This window comes from Heptranchias perlo, chromosome 1 (genome assembly GCF_035084215.1).
Source record: "Heptranchias perlo isolate sHepPer1 chromosome 1, sHepPer1.hap1, whole genome shotgun sequence".
In the NCBI taxonomy this organism is placed as follows: Eukaryota; Metazoa; Chordata; class Chondrichthyes; order Hexanchiformes; family Hexanchidae; genus Heptranchias; species Heptranchias perlo.
Genome location: NC_090325.1, coordinates 141,131,145 through 141,147,961, shown reverse-complemented (window position 1 = coordinate 141,147,961; position 16,817 = coordinate 141,131,145). Strand labels below are relative to the sequence as shown.

General features: G+C 40.4%; 1 protein-coding gene across 3 annotated transcripts in view; it reads right to left on the bottom strand.

Annotated features, from left to right (window-relative positions):
• Positions 1-16,817, bottom strand: part of gatb (glutamyl-tRNA(Gln) amidotransferase, subunit B) — an 84,762-nt gene that overhangs the window by 25,867 nt on the left and 42,078 nt on the right. For all 3 annotated transcript variants that reach the window (XR_010964264.1, XM_067992091.1, XM_067992103.1), the window contains 4 exons: positions 15,678-15,867; positions 13,551-13,684; positions 4,921-4,999; positions 3,933-4,067 (listed from right to left, as the gene is read on the bottom strand). Coding sequence is in view for 2 of the 3 variants with exons in the window: in XM_067992091.1 (XP_067848192.1) it covers positions 3,933-4,067; positions 4,921-4,999; positions 13,551-13,684; positions 15,678-15,867 (538 nt within the window). In the remaining variant the exon portion in view is untranslated. The remainder of the gene's footprint in view (positions 1-3,932; positions 4,068-4,920; positions 5,000-13,550; positions 13,685-15,677; positions 15,868-16,817) is intronic.

Below are 16,817 nucleotides of genomic sequence, written 5' to 3'. Positions count from 1 at the left end.
GGCAATGACCATCTCCAACAAGAGAGTGTCTAACCACCTCCCCTTGACATTCAACGGCATTACCGTCGCCGAATCCCCCACCATCAACATCCTGGGGGTCACCATTGACCAGAAACTTAACTGGACCAGCCACATAAATACTGTGGCTACAAGAGCAGGTCAGAGGCTGGGTATTCTGCAGCGAGTGACTCACCTCCTGACTCCCCAAAGCCTTTCCACCATCTACAAGGCACAAGTCACGAGTGTGATGGAATACTCTCCACTTGCCTGGATGAGTGCAGCTCCAACAACACTTAAGAAGCTCGACACCATCCAGGACAAAACAGCCCGCTTGATTGGCACAACATCCACCACCCAAAACATTCACTCCCTTCACCACCGGCGCACAGTGGCTGCAGTGTGTACCATCCACAGGATGCAATGCAGCAACTCGCCATGGCTTCTTCGACAGCACCTCCCAAACCTGCGACCTCTACCACCTAGAAGGACAAGAGCAGCAGGCACATGGGAAAAACACCACCTGCACGTTCCCCTCCAAGTCACACACCATCCCGACTTGGAAATACATTGCCGTTCCTTCATCGTCGCTGGGTCAAAATCCTGGAACTCCCTAACAGCACTGTGGGAGAACCTTCACCACACGGACTGCAGTGGTTCAAGAATGCGGCTCACCACCACCTTCTCAAGGGCAATTAGGGATGGGCAATAAATGCTGGCCTCGCCAGCGATGCCCACATCCCATGAACAAATTTTTTAAAAAAGCCCCCATCACAAACTTCACACCCTTGCCACCTTTCCCTCTCAGCCACCGTCAGGTCTGTTTGCAACTTTGAGGTCCTGTTTGAAGCTGAGCTTCCAACCTCATATCCTTTCCATTATAAAGGCTGCCTACTTCTACCTCTGTAACATCACCTGTCTCCTCCCTACCTCAGTGCATCAGCCACTGAAACCCTCGTACGTGCCGTTGTCATTTTCAGACTCGATTACTCCAGTGCTCTCCCGACCAGTCTTCCATCCTCCACCCTCTGTAAACTGCAGTTCATCCAAAACTTTGTCCGTATCATGTCCTAAACGGTCCCACTCACCCAACACCCCCGTCCTTGCTAACCTTTATTGGTTCCCAGTCCCCCAATACCTCATGAAAGTCGTCATCTTTGAATTTACATATCTCCATAGCCTTGAACTCCCTATCTCTGTAACCTCTTACTGCTGACAACCCTCTCCCGGCCCCAAAATTCTTCATTTCTCTGATTCCAGCTCCTTGTGCACCCTCCCACTTCACCCCACCATTGATGATCAACTACTGCCTGGGGCCCACTCTCTAGAATTCCCTTCTTAAAGCCCCCTGTCTCTCCATCTCCCTCTCCTCCTTTAAGACCCTCCTTAAAACCCACTTCTTTGACCAAGCTTTCAGTCATCCCTCGTAATCTCTCCTCCTTTGGCTCAGTGTCCATTTTTATTTGTGCCTCTGTGAAGTGCCTTAGAATGTGCTACATTAGTGGTGCTATATAAGTGCAAGTTTCTGCTGCTCCTTGGTTAAGTATGAAATCTTAGCTTGTTTTTTCTAGTATTAGTTTACTCTAGATTAGCTTCCAGGCAGGTCCAAAGTCTCAGCTCCATTACAGTGAATCGAGCTGCACCTTGATACATGTAAATTAAGTCATGGATCACCTAAGGGGACCTGAAATGGTAAAACAAAAGAACAGGAGTAGGCCTATCAACCCATCCAGCCTGGTCTATCATTTTGTTAGCCATGGCAGCTCTATCTTTTTAATCTCAACTCTTCCTTCCTATCCCTTTAATGTATTGCCACCCAGTAGGTATCTATCTCCCCTTTAAACATCTCAATTTGTGTGGGGGAGGGGGAGAAATATAAAGCCCAAAACCACTATATTTTCTAGGAACTGTATATGCATCAATGCATAAAACATATTCTATTAACTAAATACTACAAACTGTTCTTTAGTAATAGCAAAAGTATTACTAAATGACCCATCTATCATTGCATTTTATTGACTGTTAAAATTCATTTTTCAATATTCCATCATCTGCTATATCACCCAAAGTACATTTTTCAAAGAGCTGAATGGCAGAGAAATAACCAGAATGTCAACATTAATGAGGAAGAACTATTTTATCTTGCAGTAACTACAGTGAAACCTGTATAAACGGACACTCCCAAAAAACAGACGCTCATTGAGAGACCCAAATAATTTACATGACAAAATATACAAGAGGCACTCTGAAACCACAGACACTCCCAAATTATGAACTACAGAGAGCATTCAATACATCAAGCCCTTTTACAACTTAAAACATGGGACATGCAGGTCAGCGCGAGGTGGCAGTGGGTTCTGTGAAAGAAACGGCTTTTGTGGAATGAGGAGCTCTTTACCCAGCATCCAGAGCGGCAGAGAAACCACCCTATCTCTGGGACTGAATGCTTACACGGCTCTATCCCAGGGATAGAGCGGTTTCTCTATGATCAAGATGCAATGATGTCTGGAGACAGCAGCTGGCCCTTGTTTTTCACACAATTGTGTTTAACAGCTATAACAGCAGAGTTAAACATTATGAGTAGAAGTTGGCTTCACATTTATCATGGGACAGATACAATAGGACAAACTTTCTGGAAATACAGCAGACATTGCTGAACCACAGCACAGTACCAAGTAAAGCAGAAGGGGAGAGGTATGAAACCTTCCATGCAGTTACAATAAAACCAGTCACTGCACTGACACAGTTGAAAGCAGTAGATCAACCGGAGAAAAGGAAATAATTTTTTTCCCCCTTTATTGGCCCTGGGTTTTTTCTCTGTTTTCTTGCCACTCCCAGGAGATTACAGGGCTGCAGGGTTGGGTGGGAGGTGGGGGAGAGGGAAGAAGTGTTTAGTCATGATGGCCCAGCCATCATGGTGTGGGAAAGACTTGATGGACCAGCCGGTCTTTTCCTGCCTGTCAATTTCATATGTTTGTATGGATGCTGGATAAAGAGCTCCCCATTCGACAAAAGACATTTCTTCCACGAAACTCACTGCCGCCTCGCACTGACCTGCATGTACTGACCTCACCAGCCTCCCGAATCAAGGAAAGCGCGTGAATAGCGAGAAGGGCCGTCCTTTCCTGCCCCCGGCGCCGGGTCCATACACTCAGCGGCTGCTGGCAGCTCCTCTCCCCCTGACCCTGCTGGCAGCTCCTCTCCCCCTGACCCTGCCATTGTCTTCTTTCCCTTGAATTCTGATGGTGGATCTGCTTCATTGAGGAGTTCTGGCTTTTGGGATTGAAGGTGGATGGCTGTGCCAGGTCTCTTTGATGATCTTTAGAGTGATAGACAAGCCTGAGTCCCAGTTATCAGTCAGTCTTCATGCAGACTCACTGCTCAACCAAAAAACTGCAGTTTCACTCCTACACATAATGTGACCTGTTATGTTTTCCCTCCCAAACGTTCTCAATCCGTTAAGACTTACTTGCCTTTGGAAGCTTCAATATATCGCCCCAACATTTCCCCCTTTTTTTTGTCCTGTGACTGCCCTAATGCTGTGAGTAGAACTGAGAAATGCAGATCATTACTGAAGTTACACTCTGCTCCAAGTGAGAGCTGTTTGAAATGAAATGGAAATTTAGACTGAAACTGTTTAGTGAACAGAGCTGAATGCTGATGTTTGGGAGGGGGATTCTTAGCACTGTTGCAGCTGATTAGGTGCTGATCATAATCTCAGCTGGTTCTTCAAGATTGTTGGGAACATTTTTACAGTGCATACAATGACCATTTTGAAAATAAGGACACCTGCAAAAAAGAGAGCTGATGCCTGTCCTAAAGTCCCCGTAATTTACAAATTTCACTGTATCTGCCACAGTCCTAATCTTTCCCCAAACGGATACTCAGGAAAACTTTTTTAAAAAAAGACAGCAGCATCTGTTAAAATAGCTTACCTCTGCAGGGTGACCTTCAATAACACATTGACAGATCTGCTCTAGTTTCTGCTGGTCTTGGATCAGCCCCAATTCTTTTTCTTCAACTATCTGGGCTGCAGTTTTTCCTTCTCCCTTCCACAGTTCAACAAATACCTACCAATTCAATTCAAAACCAGAAGTAAGATGCATTACTGCTCAAACCTCCCATGGAAGTGAATTATACAGTTTTTTAAAAGTACAATTTACAGAATTAGCCAATCATATGAATCAAATAAATGAATGATCTAATTCTTCATAATATGATTTCTAGAATTGGTTTCATCACATAAAAGCATCATTACTATGATGGTGCTAATATAATTTATTTTGTATATATTTCTTGTCTTGGAATGCTGCAGTATCAGGCTCCCCTCACAGCTTAGCATCTTTAGCCAGTCAATAGCTGAGCCATACAGAACAAGATCATACCAGGTTTGATTCCCAATTTGGGCTCTTAGTTTATATCAGATGAAGGGACAATATGGGTGCTATAAGTGTCCTCAGCACCCCTAGGTAAAGGAAAGGAAGAATCAACCTGGGTACCCACTCCTATTATATGTACACATGTAAGAAAAGGATAGCCTGCTGACACTTACTGTCAAAACTGACACAATGGGCACTTGAGTGAAGTTTTAAAGGATGTCTTGCACCCATTGAACCATATCCAGCAAGGAGTCAATACCTTGAGGAAGAGGGGAAGGAGGAAACTGGAGAGAAAAAGAACACTGCAATACGAGGATGAACTAGTCCCACCTCTTGGGTCATTAAAATAGTGGATTCCCCATTTGAATCAAAGTACCCAGAAACTTTTATCAGAAAATCAGTGAAACTGTATTTGGTAATATTCAGAAAATCAGTATTAGATTTTATTTTAACAATAACAAAGAGGTGCTATAAACCTCTGTGCAGGGTTACTCCATGCAAAAAATAAATGCAAGTTTTTCAGCAGAAATTAGCGTTTATTCACCTGTTTTGCTGCAGATGAAGATATAAATCCTTTTTCCAAGAGGATTAGCAGCTCTGACAAAGCAGAGGGCCTAATGGGGCTGTAAAGAGCATGTACAGAAATTAAATGTAAATTGTAAATTTAACTGTAAATTTAAAAATCCATCAGTAAGTAGCATTTAAGAAAGCAAACTTTGTATAATTTTACACCATCAAAATAGCAACAAAAAGAATAAAAAGGAGAAATTCAGCAACACTATATTAATATTACATTTTCTTGGTCAAACTTGTCCTTTTCTAAAATTAAACTATACTTAAATCTACAAAACGAGTCTGCTTGAGAGGACAGCATAGTGCTCAGCTGAGTAGCCTACCAACACATATGCACCCGAAAAACAGCCACTTGGATAAGTTACCAAACGGATGCCAGCATCCGTAAACTGCATCAAGATTCAGTACCTTCAGGAAAGTTGAGGTAAAATGGGACAAAAAAAAATTACACTAACGGTAGGGATTGGGCGGAAAGCAAGTATACAAGGGCACTTCTTTACATTTTGGCCAGAAAGGAAGACAGAATCTTTCAAAATATATTAAATCTTTTTTCTACACTGGTGTAACACAACTGCGAGTGACAATGATGGGTTTTAAAACATTATTGCATGTTATACTATATATATGTTAAAATCATCTATTTGAATGTTTATCATGAAGTAGCAAGCATAGAAATTGGCACAATGTCCTTGGTGATGGAACATCTTTTCAGACCTGCACAACCACATCATCATAAATTGCTATTGATTAACAAACAACATTTCTTACTGAACAGGCAATATCAATGTAATTATATTACCCTCATCAGTGACATAAGTGAAATGTCCTGGGCAATTCAACTAATTGCAAAAGGGAAATGCAATTTACTTCAATTGCTGTTTTAAAGGGCTGATCAGAATTACATAGTGATAACTAAGCAGACAAAAAATTCTCACTTAAAAGGAATACTCCAGAGAACAGAAGTGTGCAAAAATTCATATTTGTGACCAAGCACAAGTCATTTCTTGATAAAATCTGTTAAGTTTTCACTTGTCCATCATGCAAATTGCTTAACATATTTCCAATGGCTGCCCTTATACTTTAAGCTATGTCACTCATTGTGCTCTTTTCATAAACTGCAGAGCACTTGGTGCTTGAACGTGATGCAGATGAGCTGTCAGCGCCAATCCCTCAAGTTTTCCAACTTTGCCCACTCCAATTATGGGCCTGATCCTTCCTTGTAACAAATTCTAATTTTAAACATAAGCTGCAATCCCAGCCCTCAGTCCAATTGCACTGTTCACGTAGGGAAGGGATCAGCACTTTAACACCCACACTTCATCTTGCATTATATTTGAGTGCCACAGCACTCCAGAAATAAGGGATGGTGATAATGGTAGCTTCCAATTATCACCCATCCCTCACTTTTGCACGGTCCATTTCTGAGAATTTCCTTCTTGGACCTCTCCATCTCTGCAGACAGGCTTTCCACTTACATCTATTACAAGACAAAAACTTTCACATCTACCTGGATTATGCTTCTTCCCACCCCACTTCCCAAAAGGGCTCCATTCCTTTCCCCCACTTTCTCTGTCTCCATTGCATTTGTTCCAATGACTCCACTTGCACACAAGAGCTTCTGAAATATCCTCCTTTTCCTCAGCTGAGGTTTTTCAGCCACAATAATGACAGGACTCTTAACGATTATCTGCCCATTTGCTAGGCCTCTGCTCTTAGTTACTCCTCCTCCTCCAACAACAACGTTCCCCCTTGTCTTCACTTTTTGCAGATCCTCTTCTGTCGTTTCCACCACCTACAACATGATACCATCACCAAGCACACATTTCCCCTCCCCTCTTTGCTTTGTAGAGACTGTTCCCTCTGCAATACCCTTGTTCATTCTTTCACTACCCTTACTTCCAGATGTCCTTCTCCTGACATCTTCCCGTGCAACTGCAGGAGATGTAACATCTGTCCATTTACCCTTGTCCAATTGCCCAAATACTCCCTCTGAGACATTAAATCACGTGTACTTCGTCCAATCTAACATACTATATTCACCACTTATACTGCAGTCTCTCCTACACTGGGGAGAGCAAACACAATGAGTATGTCTGTTCTGTCTACATATGTGACCCTGACCTCCCCATGGCTTGCTACATTTCCACTCTAGCCTCTCCATCTTTGGTCTCCAACACTGTTCCAGTAAAACTCAAGACAAGCTTCAGGAAGAGTATCTTGTCTTTATGCTGAGCACTATGCAACCCTCTGGTCTGAACACTGACTTTAGTGACTTCAGAGCATAGCTATAACCTATCATTTTCTTAATAGTAGGAGGGGGTTGTGACGTGAGGTAAGTCTGTTAGTGCACAGGAGAGGCAGGTTGACATTTGGGTGGAGACCCATCGTCAGATGGTGAGTGTCTGAGCAGTGGTGTTTTTTTACTATACTCAGGACTGACAGACTGGCATGTGTTCTGTAAAGATTTTCTGATTTAATTTCACATCTGCTGCATTCACAGCTTGCCCTTTTACTCTCTTTTCTCATTTTTGTTTGTATGGGTCTTTTTCATATCTTTTCACCTTACACTATTTGCATATTCTTTTGTCTATTTATATCTCTGCATCACCTCACTTATGATCGTTTATGTTATCTAAAAGTTTTTTTTTAAATTAAGGAGTTTGCTGGCCATTCAAGGCATTTACTCCCTATGATTCTGTTGATTCTCACACCCCCTTTTTCTCTGTTTTTTTTAACCTTACCAAAATGCCTGTTTATCTTTCAGTCTTCAGTTCTGATGGTGGATTACATAAGCCAAAAAGGCCAATAACCTGTATCTTTTCTTTACAGATGCTGACTGACCTGTTTATTTCTAGCACTTTCTATTTTTATTTCAGAATAATGGTGGCAGCTGTTGGAAAAGTAAAATTTCATTAATTATTTTTAAACTGAAAAATATATATTGATTGTGCTTAAGAGTTAATTTTTAAAAAAATCCTAATCTATTTGAAAAATTACTTGGTCACACTGGACTAAGATGACCTGTTCTTTAGCTTGTGCAGTATATCCTAGCCTTCATGATGAGCTAAAAGCGCCATCTGTTGGTAGCTGTGAGCTACATTAGTCAAAACATTTCAATGTAAAATAACAGGATTTCCAATTGTACAAAATTTGTTATTGTAGTGGCACAGATTTTAGAACTTGGACTGAAATAACGAGGCCAAATTTTCCATCACCCAAAAAAATAAAGTGTTGCACTAGTTAATTATCAATGGGACGCGATCTTAAAAGGAAACACTGACTAGACATGCAAAAATTCCCCTAATTTATATCACATTATACAAAAATATGTAAAATTACAGTCCAATTGAGTATTGATAACAACAAAGCTTCAACACCCAGAGGTTGTGTAATTGAGTTTCTTTAAAGCATCCATTTCAGATACTTATAATGAGAATTCAAACTAAAGGATCATTTGACTGTAATTAGTTGAATTCCAGGTTGAATTTATTTTTAAATTTTACATACAAAAATGATAGATTTTTAAATAATTAAGGGGGCGGATGGGGAAAAAAAGGCTGTTCAGATAAAGGCAGATTATATCACGGTGCGTCCTCCGAAAGCAGCAGCGTTAGCGCGGTGCGTCCTCCGAAAGCAGCAGCGTTAGCGCGGTGCGTCCTCCGAAAGCAGCAGCGTTAGCGCGGTGCGTCCTCCGAAAGCAGCAGCGTTAGCGCGGTGCGTCCTCCGAAAGCAGCAGCGTTAGCGCGGTGCGTCCTCCGAAAGCAGCAGCGTTAGCGCGGTGCGTCCTCCGAAGTTTGTAGCCTGCCTGACAATGACTGGATCAAATTACACATTCCAGAGAACTTGGAATTACTCTGCAGCAGACTGGGTCAAATTACACATTCCAGACAAAGGTTTGGGTGAGTACTCTCGTCCCACATCTTGTCTGTGGCAATACTAGAATGTGCGGATGGCAGTAGATGCAGCCCTATTTTAAATGCCATCAGTGCTGCAAGAACAGCCAGACCACTCTCAGAATACTGCAACTTTCTCCAAGTATAGGAAACTTCCACAAACACATACAATTGCACTAGCAGCCAGAATAACTAATCCAGCAACTAACTTGTAACTCCTGCATGATCCCTTTAAATAGCGCTGGTGGGGGGCCCTTCATGCCGTTTAAATCCTGTTCAGCTGGAGCGTGGAGTTTCAAAATGCCGCCAGCTGCTTCAAATCAGCGTTGCCACTGATTTACGTCATAATCTCCCTACTCTACATGCTGCCGGCATTCATTAGGTGCAACCACCTTTACCAAGATCCTGCGCACTTCACATCGGAAGCGTGCGCCCGCATCTCAGACGCCATTTTCGGGATTTAGGAGTTCGCATAGCGCCTACATAGCAGGCACTACACGGCCCAATTTCACCCCCTCTATGTTAGATTTCTGGTTCTGACTACTTCATTGAATATACAAATCAAATATGTCCAAACAGAACATCATATTTCCATTAAGTTGCTGCTAAGTTAAACAAAGACAGCTGACTTGTTTTGTAAAATGGAATGGAAAAAGTCATAAGAAGGTAGACATGTTTTTACATTACCATTACTCGTTTTTGAGTAGTGTAGCTTTTCTAAAAATCCTCGGAACACAGGTTAATTTAGCAGTGGTTAGTAAATATACTGCAGCTTATCTGCACTGGTTTACTGTGCTGTGGTTGTTTAACGAATTGTAGAAATAAATATTAACAGTTGCTTTGGTATCTTATTGGCTAGATCCTCTACAACTTCCAAACTTCAATGATTCCCCCTGCCCCAGCTGGTCAATTACAAGATTTGCATCCTGATTTCATAATCCTCCATGGTACCACCTACCCTACCTTTATAATCTCTTCCTGCCTTAGGTCCCTGTATGCACCCTCTGCTCCGCTACACTGCACATCTCCCCACCCCTCACTTCTTCTCCTCCACCATTGGTAGCCGCTTGTTGAACCACTATGCTTCTGCCCTCTGGAGCACTCTACCCAGTTCCCTCCCCTCCCCCCCCCACTTTCAAAAAAACCTTCTCAAAGCCCTCCTCTTTGACTATGCCTTTGATTCACATTCTAGCCTCTCCATTTCTCACCACTCCCCATGTTTAGTGCCCACTGTATCCTCTTCCTTCTTATTATAATGTGCCCCAAGACGACATCTTGTGCATATACCTATTCTTAATACCATTTTATGCAATTACATTTTGTTTTGTGAATTGTTTACAAGCAATTCATTCACCGCATGCAGCAAATGATCGCATAGTTAAACCACTGCTGTGGAACACAAAGGATAGTATGATATGGACCATGGGTTCAAGCCAACCAGAGTATGAGTGTCAGCCAATTAAAGACTTGCAAGTTTTAATATTTAAGCAAAAATGTGAAATGAGTATAGGACACAGAATAATAATCATGGGAGATTTTAACTATCCCCAAATAAACTAGCAAGACGAGGTAGGTAAAGGGGTACAGAGAATTGGGTTTTTACAATATGTACAGGACTACTTTCTTAGCCAGTATGTAAAAAGCCCAACAAGAGAGGAAGCACTGCTGGATCTAGTAATGGAAAGTGAACCAGACAGATAAGAGAAGCGTTGGGGAACATCTAGGCAATAGCAATCACACCATAATAAGGTTTAAGATAAAGATTGAGACGGACCTAAATAAGACAAAGACCAAAGTAATAAATTGGAAAAAAGCTGATTTTCAGGGAATGAGAATAGAACTAAGGAAAATAAACCGGAAAAAATTACCTATAAACAAAGAAATAGAACAGCAGTGGGAAACATTTAAAACAGTGATCAAAAGAGACCAGGAGAAATATGTCCCATTGAAAAGCAAGAACAAACCAGCCAGTAATGATACATCATGGATGAATAAAGAAATAAGGGCAAAATTGAAATATTAGAAAAAGGCATACACTAAGTACATAGACAACAAGGAGAGGATGAGAAAAGGGAATAATAAAAGGTTAGGAAAGTCAAAAAACAATTAGGAAGGCAAAGAGAAACTACAAAATTAAGTTATCAAGGAATATAAAAAGAAATAGTAAAGATTTCTACAGACGCATAAATAACAAGAAAAATCAGGATACACACGATAATCTCACAGGTAATGACAGCGAAATGGCAGAAATATTAAATAATTACTTTGCCTCAGTATTTATCAGGGAGACTAACATGGTGGGCATAACATGAGGAGAAGAGATCAAAAAATATATAAAGACATTTAAGATAGAAAGGAGGGAGATAATTGATAAACTAATCAGACTTGAGAGGATAAAACCCCTAGTCCAGATGGATTGCATCCACACATATTAAAGGTAGTTAGGAAAGAGATAGCTATGTGATTCCCATATTTAAAAGGGGAGATAAAACCAGTCCAGGGAACTATAGACCAATTAGCTTAATGTTGGGGGTGGTAGGAAAAATAATGGAATCTTTACTCAAAGATGTAATAGAAAAACATCTAGCAGATGAAAATATAATAGAGAATAGTGAGCAGGGGTTACAAATGGGAAGGTCATCCTTGACCAACCTTACTGAATTCTTTGAAGAAGTAACAGAAAGGGTAAACAAGGGTAATGCAGTAGATGTAATATATTTGGATTTTCAAAAGGCACTGCATAGTAGACTCATGACTAAGGTCAGAGCATGTGGAGTCAGGGGATATGTAGCAAAATGGATAGCAAGCTGGCTACAATGCAGGTTAAAGGTAGTTCTCCAACGAGAGTATCTAACCACCTCCCCTTGACATTCAACAGCATTACCATCGCCGAATCCTCCACCATCAACATCCTGGGGGTCACCATTGACCAGAAACTTAACTGGACCAGCCATATAAATACCGTGGCTACAATAGCAGGACAGAGGCTGGATATTCTGTGGTGAGTGATTCACCTCCTGACTCCCCGAAGCCTTTCAACCATCTACAAGGCACAAGTCAGGAGCATGATGGAATACTCTCCACTTGCCTGGATGAGTGCAGCTCCAACAACACTCAAGAAGCTCGACACCATCCAGGACAAAGCAGCCCACTTGATTGACACCCCATCCACCACCCTAAACATTCACTCCCTTCACCACTGCGGTGCGCACCGTGGCTGCAGTGTGTACCATCCACAGGATGCACTGCAGCAACTCGCCAAGGCTTCTTCGATAGCACCTCCCAAACCCGCCACCTCTACCACCTAGAAGGACAAGGGCAGCAGGCACATGGGAATACCACCACCTGCATGTTCCCCTCCAAGTCACACACCATCCCGACTTGGAAATATATCGCCGTTCCTTCATCGTCGCTGGGTCAAAATCCTGGAACTCCCTACCTAACAGCACTGTGGGAGAACCTTCACCTCACGGACTACAGCGGTTCAAGGGCAATTAGGGATGGGCAATAAATGCTGGCCTTGCCAGCGACGCCCACATGCCATAAATGAATAACAAAAAAGAATGGCAAAAGTTGGGAAGTGGTATTCCATAAGGATAGGTGGTGGGACCACTGTTGTTCACTATTAACATAAACAATTTGGACTAGAAAATTGGAAGTACAATTTCAAAATTGGGGGTTATAGTTAATACCAAGGAGGACTGCGACAAAACAGAGGAAGACATTAATAAACTTGCAGAATGGGCGTGTAATTAGCAAATGAATTTCAATATAGATAATTGGTAGGAATAAGGGGGCCACATACTGCTTGGATAATAAGAGTCTAAATGGGGAAGAGGAGCACAGGGGTCTGGGGGTACAGATACACAAATCACTAAAAGTAGTGACGCAAGTTAATTAGGCCATAAAAAAAGCAAACCAAGCACTGGGGTTCATTTCTAGAGGGATAGAATTGAAAAGCCGAGAAGTTATGTTAAACTTGTATAGAACCTTGGTTAGACCACACTTGGAGTACTATGAACAGTTCTAGTCTCCATATTATAAAAAGGATATAGAGGCACTGGAGAAGGTGCAAAAAAGATTTACTAGGATGATACCAGAACTGAGAGGTTATACCTATCAGGAAAGAATGAGCAGGCTGGGGCTCTTTTCTCTAGAAAAAAGACTGAGGGGGTAACCTGATAGAGGTCTTTAAGATTATAAAAGGGTTTGATATGGTAGACAAAGAGATGTTTCCACTTGGAGGGGGGAGACCAGAACCAGGGGCCATAAATATAAGATAGTCACTAATAAATCCAATAGGGAATTTAGGAGAAGCTTCTTTACCCAGAGAGTGGTTAGAATGTGGAACTCGCTACCACAAGGAGTAGTTGAGGTGACTAGCATAGATGCATTTAAGGGGAAGCTGGATAAACACATAATGAAGAAAGGAATAGAGGATATGCTGATAGGGTTAGATGAAGTAAGGAGGGAGAAGGCTCGTGTGGAACATAAACACTGACATGGACCTGTTGGCCCACTGGCCTGTTTCTGTGTTGTACATTCTATGTAATTAATACCTTCAGTATTATTTACATTGGTAGAAGTGTTCAATATCACCTTCCTAACAGAGTAATATGATGGGTTCTGAAAACAATGAGGTGCAACTCTGTTGTAAATTGTCTATAAAATCAAATTACTACTAGGAAATTATAATATAGCTTCACACCTTTGGTTTACTCGGAGGTTATTTTGCTTCAGGAGTGCCAGGAGATCATTAATTATCCAACCAATCACCTTCCTTGGATTGGCTTGGGTTTGTTCCACAACATTTTCAAAAAATTCCACAAGTCCATCTTCATTCTGTGAAACAAGGTCATACAACTAGAAAGCTGCACAAAATATTCTCCCATTTTAATTTTTTCCTCCAATATTCTTCCCTGACCTTTCCTCCATCAAAGGCAGTGAGGAAAACATGTGCAGGAATCCTGGCCAGATTTTCCCCTCCCTTAACTGGAATCTCCTCATTTGTAGCTGGGTAATACAGGTAATGACAGTTTGTTCCATGACTCCAAGTACTCCATCTAGATTCAATGCCAGGATGTTAGCATAGGCCAGTTGTAGGCCTCCTTGCTATTCTAGCCAATATGAACTAACTTACCACAGACCAGGGATTAAGCCTGATTAAGTTTCAGCATGGAACCGCTTGGAAGGTTGACATTTCTATACATTTTTTTAAAAAAGCATCCTTCAGAGATGAGCAACATAACTGGTAATTTTCAACTAATGTGGCAGGTACATTTGTAAATTTTCACTACTGAAACATACATATGAGTTTGCATGTTCTGTAACAATATTTCAGCTTCACTTAACAGAAATCTTAAAGTTAAAAATATTTTATAGGAATGTATCAAAAATGCAGAAGCGCTAAATGTGAAAGGTTGTGGTTTGGATTTGATACAACACACAATTTTACTGAATGCAAAAAACAAAGGGCAGTGCATCGTCAGTATTCTAGAGAAAACAGCATTCAATCAACTCAGCACTTTTTCACTATAATCGAATCTTCATATCCAGTAACTATTTGTACTGAAGTGCTAAAGCTTTACAGCATCCTGGCTATGCTACTAGTGCCTTGTTCACAATGGAAAAAAAATCTAAATCTTAACTTAATTGTGAGGCAAATAGAGGAGAATCTATCAAAATATTTATATTTTGTTCTGGTTACATCCCTGACCCATCATTTCCCCTATGTCTCCTCTAACTGGGAGAAGTGGCCAGCACAGAACATGGCTTTCTCTAAAACGCGAACAGATCCTGTTTTATGAATCATTGCAGGGCGAGACAGGTAATGGCAATGGCCACAAGGTACTCTATCTAGTGTCAATATCAGGATATTGCCTTCAATTTTTGATGAGGACAGTATAGGTATTAAACATTCTGTAAACACATCAAAAGATACATCATTATTTTTTTCACTGCTTTACTATCAACCTGCAAACTTACAATCGCAGGTATTTTTAATGTTAATATAGGCAGATATTCTTTTGTGGTTAAGAATCACACTTTAAAAACAGGTTATTTGTAGGATGCTACAATTGACCTAAAAGCCCCAGACTCGAAATGTGCACACACACTAGATAAGGACAGAATTAGGCTCAGCTGATGCCCCCTGTAGTTGAAGAGCCTGCCAATACTCAGTCAAACTGATATGTTAAACAACCCCAACAATTTAAAAATATTGACTTTTATTGTCCTGAATCTATAGGAATTACAAACAATTTAATGGGTTAATGTGCAAATCCAAAGCACAACCTTTCACATTTTGATTGATGAAAACAAAAGTACTGCAAACACACAGCTTAATTTTGTAATACTACAGTACTTTGAGATACAAAGCACTTGTACATAAAACACAACAGACTGTATCTGCAAATTAAGACTGCCTTGTTTCTGTTCTAATAGGGTAAAATATTTGGCTGGAAATGTTCTACCTGTCCTTAACGATACAATCAGTGAATGTGATTATAAAAAAAGCATTCCTTTGTTGATTTATTGAGTTTAGAATTTCAATTAAGCTTCATTCCAAAAGTAAACCAAGTCTTGTTGACTTCTTTGTCAGTGTCAGTGATCAAGGTACTGGTGAAATTTGGAGATGACAGTAGTTTCAATTTTATACAAACAGGAGATGGAGTTGCTAGAATGATTGCCAACTGATGCATCAATTTATCTAAAAACGAAGGCAATAACTGTGACCAAAATTCACAGTGCAGAGATATTCATGCTTCATATAATGCATATATTTATAAAAGCAATCATACATTGTGAGTCTCAACATTCAAATCCAACTACTCACCACTAATGTGAAGCTGTGTTCAGCAAGAATATTATACTTTTCCACCAGTCTTGTTCTCTTAACATTAGGTAGCTCAGGCAGCTGCTCACGAATATGGTCAATATTCACCACTTGTTGAGGATTCATATTAGAAGGGAGGGTTTCATTGTCATAAATAACCAATGGAGGCAAATTCGGTTCTGGCATAAATCTTAAATATTTCAAAAATGTTAGCAAGTTTAAAACTCTATGGATCAATTTTCAAGTCTCTGATTTTAAATAAAAAATATCTAATGGGGGGCTTACAAAAATCATATAGCCAGTTTTCACAATAGTATTAGTCAATTCCTATAATCAAACATGAAATTTAAACTTATCTGCACATACTGTTGTATTTTATTAATCCTTCACTGCTACATGTATTAAGACTACTGCAACATTTTATTTAGGCATGTTATGGCATCTAAACAAAATATGATAGATGTGGAAGTGCTGGATGGTAAGTTCAACATTTCCACTTCAAAGCTGACGGCAAATAATTATAAATTTTATTCTATTTCATGAAATAAAATGTGCATGAAGATTATTTGCTGGGAAGCAGTCCAATTTTGCAGTAAAAATTTATTTACAATCAACACTGGTTCAGTGCTCGATTGAGTGCCCTACACTTCCCATCGCTATATGTAATCTTCATGTGTCACAGTATTCCAAAAATGAACATAGGAAGCATTTGTTAGCCACAAGATTCCTAATACCGCTGAAGGTTCAACATATAAAATGAATTATGTAGGAACTGCCAAACACTCACCAATTGATGAGCTGGAGAACAGAGCAATTTGCAACTTTCAAATGAATCCCCACCATCACCAATTATTTTGGTTTCTATCTTCCTTTTTCTGCTATATCAGATTTTTTGTGATTTGTTGCATCACTTCCCTACCACAATGCCTTACCTTAGCTAAGTTTTAATGTGCAAGCAGCTAATAACTTTTACAATATTTTTTCAATATTATGATGGCAGCTCTGAAGCAGTCTATATCCCCAGACTGTCCACCCTCCCAACTGAAAGATGCATGGCAATGGAAGAAAACACTAAAGGTGAAAAATTAAAAGTTTTTTTTTAAGTTTATCATTTGTGGCTTGGAATTGGTATTATTATTT